The sequence below is a fragment of the Gossypium raimondii genome, chromosome 10, assembly GCF_025698545.1.
Source record: "Gossypium raimondii isolate GPD5lz chromosome 10, ASM2569854v1, whole genome shotgun sequence".
Taxonomy (NCBI): domain Eukaryota; kingdom Viridiplantae; phylum Streptophyta; class Magnoliopsida; order Malvales; family Malvaceae; genus Gossypium; species Gossypium raimondii.
The window spans coordinates 19,922,268-19,931,569 of NC_068574.1; the positions used below are offsets into that span (position 1 = coordinate 19,922,268).

General features: G+C 31.8%; 1 protein-coding gene across 1 annotated transcript; it reads right to left on the bottom strand.

Moving 5' to 3' along the window:
* Window positions 1-1,790: 1,790 nt before the first annotated feature.
* Window positions 1,791-8,005, bottom strand: LOC105773000 (probable indole-3-pyruvate monooxygenase YUCCA10). Its single transcript, XM_052622395.1, has 12 exons — window positions 7,787-8,005; window positions 7,103-7,516; window positions 6,716-6,949; window positions 6,559-6,657; window positions 6,326-6,490; window positions 6,173-6,234; window positions 2,989-3,072; window positions 2,575-2,647; window positions 2,366-2,457; window positions 2,159-2,253; window positions 1,955-2,033; window positions 1,791-1,827 (listed from the first exon to the last, which is right to left on the bottom strand). Exons 1-12 carry the CDS (start codon window positions 8,003-8,005, stop codon window positions 1,791-1,793), a joined length of 1,653 nt encoding a protein of 550 aa, XP_052478355.1.
* Window positions 8,006-9,302: the final 1,297 nt, after the last annotated feature.

Sequence of the window (9,302 nt, forward strand, 5' to 3'; positions counted from 1 at the left end):
TCATATATTTAGCTTTCCAGCTAAGTATGAAACCCTTATGGGGCCTTCTTTTATTTGCCCAAATTAAAAATGGTCATACCAAAGCAAAGTAAATCGGTTTAATTTGATTCCATCTCTATTTTATTTTATTTATATTTAATGATAAAGTATATACATTTTCATATAGGAATAACTTTTAATGGGTTGAACCTAATTCATGAACACTTTCAATTTAAAAATAAAATAAAAGAATAAAAGCAATAAAAAGCGTGAAAGCAATAAAAAGATGACACAAAATATCATTAAAAGATAACATGAATATGATATAAAAATAAGAATATTTAACAATTATTAAATAAATAGTGAGAGATGAGAGGTAGTTGCACTCTCATCAAGCGATGTATAACTCACTCATTTAAATGCACCACTTCCGCTATAATGGCTCGCAAACAAACATTCATTTCATGGGGTAACTCTTTCCTTACAGGCTAATAGCTTGCCTTCATAAATTTGCTTCTTCTCTCTCACACTTGAATAGAATCTTTTGAACCTCTCAATTTATTAATTAGAGAAGAAAGATCTCTCATTTCTCCAACCAATCTTATGTTTCAGAACTTGTTTTTTTTATTTATTTTGTTAGTGTGTTTAGTTGACAAAAGCTGATTCCAAGGGAGTTTTATGACTTTTTTTCTTTTTTAATTTATAGATTTCTATTGATGCTTCAACTATGCCTTGTCTTTAGGTGACACATTCTTGAATCAAATTACTAATATATATTTATATATACAAAGGCATCTTAGCTTATGCTATGTAGATTATTACATGGGCTATCTGAGTGGGGTTGAGTGGCGAGGAGCAAGGACTTGAGAGGTATACATGCTTGTACAGAGAGTAGAGAAGTGACACATTTGGTCTATCTATTTTTAGCTTTAATGATGAAAGTAATAGGAGGGCCTTTGACGGGGAAGAGCTACCTTCATCAAAGCTCTAATAGTTATTAGGAGTAAGTGATCTTTGAATTTTGTTTCAACTGTTTGAACAAATAAAAACCGGCTTCCTTCATGAATCGAGCCCCTTGTCTGCGTGTTTGTCATCATTTTGTCTTGATTAAAGAAAATATTTGAGCTACAAATCATAAGTTACATAGAGTAACTTGACACCGCCATCATAATAATCTAGCACAAGATAGTGTCAAAGGTCTTCAAGAATCCAAGTCCTCATAATTTCTGATCCCACAACTGCTCGGAGGGCCATTTTTTCAAAGGGAGGGGGCAACAAGGAGCCTATTTCAGAATATCGATTTATCATTCATGATTTGAATGATAATGTAATTTGAGGATTGGGTATAAACAAAAGTTGAAAACGATTAGAACGAAAATGTAATTTTGTTAATGAAGGCAATTAGGATTACGATTAAAAGTTGAAACGAAAATGTTACTACTAAATAGTAGGTTAGAATAGATGACAACGAAATTCAAAATGCTTACGTTATTAGTTGAAAGCTAGAACAGATTCCAACATAAAATATAATGAAAAGCACATAAATATATGTGCATACACCACCAATTTGGCGTGTCTAAATGTAATTGGAAAAAATGCCAAAAGGAGAAAGGATGATGCCCATTTTAGTTTCAACAGAACCCAAAATTCAGAAAAAAGAAACTCAACTAAATGAGAAACATGTTGCCACGTTTCATTGGCAAATCTTAATTAAATCACAATACATGAAGTCAAAGGATAAACTCACACATGAATATATGGGAAGTATATGTCTTTCAACTTACATTGGAGCTTAGATATGTCCAAGTTTCTCACTCTGATTTAATATCACCACCGTGAAGAATCATACTATAAATACATGAACTGAGACAAATAAAACGCAAACAGACTCACCTAGCTAAAATGATTCTTATGCACAAATAGAATGCAGGATCTAACCTCAAAACAACAATATATGAAAATTAAAGGAACATACTGAAGAGTAAACCTTTGTAAAGCTTCCATGGGTGACTCCTTGATTTCTTCATCAAGAGGATCCCTAATGCCTCCATCGTCTAATGTAAAAAGATTTTGATGACATAATGCAACAAACTTCGAGAAAATTTCATAACAAAAATAATTTCTATAAAACTTATTCTTTAGGGAAATTAATAATAAGACTATCTTACACTCCAACTACATTCAGAGCCAGAATTGCCAAGTAAAGCCTCTCGTGCAAGATGTAACTTGTAAACTTTCTTGGATTGTTTTGTCTTGGAAGAGACTTCAACACAGCTATATGAAGACAAGAAAATATATAACTACAAAAATCTATTAAGTCTCTAGGAAATGATTCTATCAGCATAAAACAGAGGAAATGACATGTGGTTTGTCAAATAGGTCATACCTCCCTAGATTCATAGATGCAATAGGTCCTCCATATCCAAACATGCCAAAAAAGGGATGCATTGTTATGAAAGCCAAAGTGAGAGCTTCTAACTAACATTAGAATCTTTGTGTGCAAACATAAAAGGCAAGCTTCAATTATGTCAAATCTCAGACAGAGATACTAATGCGTCTAACCAAAGAAATACATGAGTTTCACAGATTTTGTACCACTAAGAATGGTGGCTTGCACCCTATTGCCTGTTGTTTATATAACCTGTTTAGCGAGGCACCCATCTTTCCCCTGAATAGAATAAGTGGAATAAACTTGAATTCATTAGCAAAACTCAAAAGAAAAACTATAATTAAGAAACACAACCAGTAAAAGTCTATAGTGCATATTTCCTTCCAAAATATATCCCAATTAAGTTCGAAACTTTGAACCATGAACAAACCGGTGTGGATGGATGAGAGAAAATCTAAAAGGCCGCTTGAAAAGTGTAGCAGTTGAATACATCAACCATAACTTAACTTCTGTCTTACCTTACTACAGAAGAAAAGTAACCCAAAGTGCCAAACCAAGAAGTCGTAACAAAAAAAAACATAAATATAAAAGAAGAGAAAAAGGACTTCATATAAACATACCACTTCACAATAGAGTTTTCATCACTGTTGTCCATTCCAGGTCCAGTGTCAAAAATTGAGATTCCACTCTCAAGAACATCCACACTTCAAAAACATTAAAATAGCCATTAGCCATATAAAGTATGATGAAAACAATTTGTTTTTTATTATGAGAAAAAGCAACACATCATTAAAAACACTGGCATTGGGTATAAACAAAAGGGTGTTTTTTTGTTAAACGTTTGCGGCGGGGATAGCCATTGAGAGCAGAAGAAGAAGGGGAAGTAGAGAAAACGATGAAGAAGGAGTTCAAAACATCGTAAATGTCAGTACCGAGATGGAAAGTGGGTTTCTTTGATAGGGTCGTGAAGAGGAAGAGAGAAAGGGAGAGGGAAAGGGTAATAGGAGAAAGGACTTGGTGAATAGAAAGGGAACGGGTAAGGCCATGGGAAGATTAGGGATTTCATGGGGGGGAAATTTGGGGTAAAATGGCGCCATTCTAAAATGATTTTTGCGGCGTTTTTATTTTATAAAAAACGCCGCTATTGTTTATTTTTTATCTGTTAAAATTTATTTTATTTTGAACAAAATGACTATATTTTGTTCTACTAAGAATCTTTTATTTTATCATTAAATATTATTAGTTAAGTCATATAAAATATTTATTATTTTTAAAATTAATTTTTATAAAAAACTAAGTACTCTCAAAATAAATATCATAGATTTTAATAAGAAAAAATTATTAAATGGCTATAATTAATTATTAAGTTAGAATTATCCAAGCAATTAACCTTTAACCTCTAACCCTTAATTCCTAACCTCTAACCTCTAACCCTCTTTTACAATTATATAATAACTTAATTAATATATAAATTAAAAATATTAATTAATCTAAACCTTAAACCATAACCCGACCCAATTTCTAAACCCTAAATCACTAACTCTTAACTTTTAACCCTAACCTAAACCCCTAACCCTAACTACTAACCCTAAACCTTATCTAATATATAAATTCAAAAACATTAATTAATCTAATCTCGAATCCCTAACCTCTAACCCCTAAACCTTATTTCATAAAAAATTAAAACACACTAATTAATCTAAACCCTAAAGCCTAACCTGACATCGAATCCATAAACCTTAAATCCCTAACTCTTAATCTCTAACCCCTAACCCTAATGCCTAAATCACAACCCTTAAACTAGAATCTCTAATCCCTAATCCCTAATTCCATAATCTATAAATGTTAAAATTGTAACTCCTAAACCGGCCTTAAATCCTAAATTAACCATATACCCTAAACCATATATATTAAACCCTAAACTATAATGATAATTAATTAAATATTTTAAAATTAATACTATCGTATTTTTACAATTAAAATCAATCAGTCATCTACCTAAAAATTTTTAAAATTATTTTAAATAATAGTTTTTAATTTTCCATTTTTAACAAATATTTTTCTATGTTTTTTATTTCAAATTATTTCTATGTGTTATTATTTCAAATTTATCCATTTAACAAATATTCAATTAAAATAAATTAAATTTTAATTAATATAAATAAACAAATTAAATAGTAAATAACAGATAAAATATTTTTGCGGCGCTTTCTCAAAAACGCCGCTAAAGCTCTGAGCATTAGCGGCGCTTTTTCAAAAACGCCGCTAAAGATCTGAGCATTAGCGGTGCTTTTTCAAAAACGCCGCTAAAGATCTGAGCATTAGCGCCGCTTTTTTAAAAACGCTGCTAAAGATCTGAGCATTAGCGGCGCTTTTTTAAAAACGCCGCTAAAGACCTGATAGGTCAAAAAACGTTGCCGTTGGGCTTAGGTTTTTTTTGCGGCGTTTTTCCAAAAAACGCCGCTAATGCTTGATCTTTAGCGGCGTTTTGTGTAAAGGGCCGCTAATGCTTGATTTTTAGCGGCGTTTTTTGTCCAAACGCCACTAAAAGTACCGCTAAAAGCCTGTTTTGGTGTAGTGAAAATTATTTAAGCAATTTTCTTGATTGATTTAGTCTAACACTAAATTTACATTATTGTTTTATTTTATTTTTTATAGGAAGAGTGGTAGTGTTGTTTCATGTTTGAAGAAGACTAAATAATAATACAAATTTTTTATCATCAAATTATGTATTGACCAATATACTTTTTATTTTAGAAATATAGAAATGTAAAATAAACACATCGGGTTAATACAATAATATCTATAATTATTGACAAAATAATATCTATATTTAACATATTAAATAATAAAAACAAAATATGTGTCACTATATTATCTCTATTAATTTTTACACTATAATATCTATATATAAAATATTATGTGTTACTATATGCGTAAGTTTGTCTTTTTTTTTTGTTGGACTTTACGATAATATTTGTATAAGAGTTTATAATGTTTTATTTTGTTAGAGTTTAATCTTGTACTAAGTTTTGTCTTTAATTTTTAAAAATTAAGTGTAACATTTAATCTTTTGTTGTTAGTTAAAAGAGTTAGCACTATCACATTGTCTAGGAATAAACTGCAAATGTATTATCTACGTCGCTTAAGAGAACAAGAAAAATGAGACTTGAAGTCTATATAAAAACCTGTTTTGTAAGTTTTATTATCATATGAGGATGTACCAAAAAAGTAAAAAAAAAATATTGGGGGCAGAAAACGCTTCCGTGAAATTAGTCTAGTTCCGTAATTTTTCGAAAGAAATAACCTTAATCTGAAAATTGTTAAAAAAAATCGGGGGCATTTTTCAAAAATTCACTCGATGGGTGCGGTTGGGAGAAAGGAAGTTAAAAGGAGTTTTTTTAAGAAAGGAAAAATTACAGAGGCTTTGGGGCTTCCAAGGCTTGAGGATCCCATCACTTGATGGTAAGAGTTATGTTCAACATCAAACCCCAGGGGACAGATAGAACCACACGACACTCATTTGAGTTCATCCAACAAACGTTTGGGTAAATTTCTTCTTTAGTACTTGGTGTTTTCCATTTTGTTCAAGTTTTAATTGTTTACACCTTGCTGCGCCTACCTACTTATATGTGTTAGGATAGTATCTTGATTACTATATATTACTATGCTTATTATTACATTGTCTTACTTCGCCTTCATGTTTGTATACCATTTTAGTTACATATCGTGGCATGCTTATTTATAACATACATTTTTCAATTTCTTTTAAACATATATCTATATATATATATATATACATACACTGTGTTAAAGGTCATCATCATCAATATACGAAACCCCATTCTATAAGTGCTGCAAATTAACTGCCCCAATAAAAACAATAACTCATGTCTTAAGATACAAAATCTATTTTGATATGGAAAATAGTGATTAATTATTAAAACCCAAAGCAACAGTGGTGTTGGAGTATATATCGTTTGCTATATTTTGTGCATCGCTGGAAATACCTTGCAGTCCTCTTCTTGAAAATCCAACATTGTAAATTCCATTTCTCCCTTTCCAGTGATACGGAAAGCTTTTTCTGGGCATTCCTTTCTCATCAAAACTTTCATAGCTTCCCTGCAATAATATTTAACCATTTAATATCTCATTAAACCTATAATATGGGAAATGTTTCAATATCATACCTTACGCCAATTTCTGACTGTGCTTTTATAGCCAGTGGCAAAAATGCCATTTGTAAACACAATGTCTTTATCTCTGATGGATTTCATACCAGGTAAAACCTAAAGAAACAAATCACCAAAATTATTATTTATCTACTTTTTACAACTATTTACTTACCTTGATTTCTTCACTCTTAATCTTACTAATGGTTCCAACATCATTAACTGGGGACCGACCACTTGTTTCCTTAAGATGGAATGGCCCCTTTTTTGGTCTTTGAATACCATATTTCGAAAGCTTCCCATATTCTAATTTGCTAATCGCCACAGTGATTTTATCCACTGCTTTGCGTGGGAGGTATTGTAACATGATCATTGCCATTTTCACCATCTCTTTGGTTAGCACATGTACCTATAAATTACATTCAAATCCAGTTCATCTGCAAGAAATTTACATCTAAATATAAGGGCTGAGAAATTTATTGTAAAGACTGAGAACTGAATGCAAAGTTTTGTAAACAAAAAAGAATAGACATCATTAATTTTATACGGGTTTTGTTCTTACCGGATTAAGAACGACAATGGAAGTGTTGGCACCCGAATTCCAAAGATCGTAAGCAATCTCCATGCCAGAGTTTCCACAACCAACAACTAGAACATCTTTGCCTCTAAATTTCCTCCCATTTTCATATTGGTTAGAGTGGATGCATTCCCCTCCATAGCTATCAAGACCATCGATATCAGGGATTGTACCTTGGCTATTTTCGCCACTGGCTACTACAAGAAACCTCGACGTATACACCTCAGTCTCGATCACATTGTCGGTCGTCGCCATGTTCTTGACAACAATCTGCCATTTTTCAGCGTCCAAATCATAAATAGCTGACTCAACGGATCGGAGATATCTTGGGGTTATGCCGAAGTGTGAAACGTAATTGTCTAAGTAATATATGAACCCTTTTCTGGGCACAAATTGTTGCTCCAGTATCAACCAAAGCATTTAGAGAATATTTTTTATATTTTCTAAATTGAAATGTAACTTTAATCATTATTTCAACTTTTGATTTTTTATCAATTGTTGAAGTTTGAATTTCTTCCCATTTTTCTATAGGAATAGCATATTTTCTGCAACTACTGGTTGTAGCTCCAGTATCTAATAAAGCATGTAAATAATATTTTTTATATTCTCTAAATTGAAAATTAATTTCAATATAGGTATAATATTTTTTAGGTTGAAAATTTGAAACACATAAGTTGGTGCATTAGGGGGGGAATCCATGTATGGAAGGTGGCAAAATTGCTTTGCTAAGTGAAGTTTGAGGCGATCATATGACCTTTTCTTCCAAAGAGAAGCATAGCAATCCTCTCTTTCCAACACAATGTTGGGGATCGAAAGGCGGTTCAGGCAAGCCGAGGTGGCTAGACCTGCAGGGCCTGCTCCCACAATAATAACCATTGTTTCCTCCATACTTTATGTATCGTGTCACTTTACTTGAAATTTTATTCTTGTCTAATTATTTACTGTATGCAAAAGTTAGAATCAATAAAGTTTAAGGATACAATAAATTTCAATGATTGATTCTCTTTGACAAAATCAATTCATTTCAATGAATACTCACTTATGAAAATCTTTTAGAAATTAAAAAGTATTTAAAGAAAATTAAATGTATAATTGTATAAACATGAGTCTCTATATGGTATTTGTTTGAAACCTCCAAAATAGTTACTTTAAACTATGGCTAAATATTTCTATCAGTTTAATTGAAAACAAAATTAAAAAATTAAGATCCCTTAAATATTTTGTTATTCTACTATATTTTTAACCGGAGAAATGCTTTGAGTTGTTTTAAAAAAAATTCTAGACCCTTAATTTTTAAATTATGGTTATTAAGGTTGATTGAGTTGGTATGGGCATTGCTTCTAATGTAATGTAGGAGGACGTGAGTTTAAATACATTGAAGCGTATTATTCTCCTATTTATAGGTTTATAGGTTGAGGAGATGCTATGGATAATTTTAAATGGTTATTAACACTACACCAAAATAGGCTTTTAGCGGCATTTTAAACGCCGCTAAAAATCAAGCATTAGCGGCGCTTTTCAAAAATCGCCGCTAAAGATCCAGCATTAGCGGCCCTTTTTGGAAAACGCCGCTAAAAATGAGCATTAGTGGCGTTTTTGAGAAAAGCTCCGCAAAAAACCTAAGCCCAACGTCATCGTTTTATGACCTTTAGAGGCTTTAGCGGCGTTTTTGGAAAAGCGCCGCTAATGCTCAAACCTTTACCGGCGTTTATGGAAAAGTGCCGCTAATGCTCATACCTTTAGCGACGTTTTTGAAAACCGACGCTAATGCTTAAACCTTTAGCGGCGTTTTTGAAAAATCGCCGCTAATGCTCAGAGCTTTAGCGGCGTTTTTGGAAAATCGCCGCTAATGCTCAGAGCTTTAGCGGCATTTTTGGAAAAGCGCCGCTAATGCTCAGAGCTTTAGCGGCGTTTATGGAAAAGAGCCGCTAATGCTCAGACCTTTAGCGGTTTTTTTTGAAAAAGCGCCGCAAAAACATTTTATCTGTCTATTTACTATTTAATTTGTTTATTTATATTAATTAAAATTCAATATATTTTTAATTGAATATTTGTTAAAAATGGATAATTTTGAAATAATGACACGTAGAAATAATTTGAAATAAAAACATAGAAAAATATTTGTTAAAATGGAAAAATTAAAATACTATTATTTAAAATAATTTTAAAATTTTTGGGTACATGG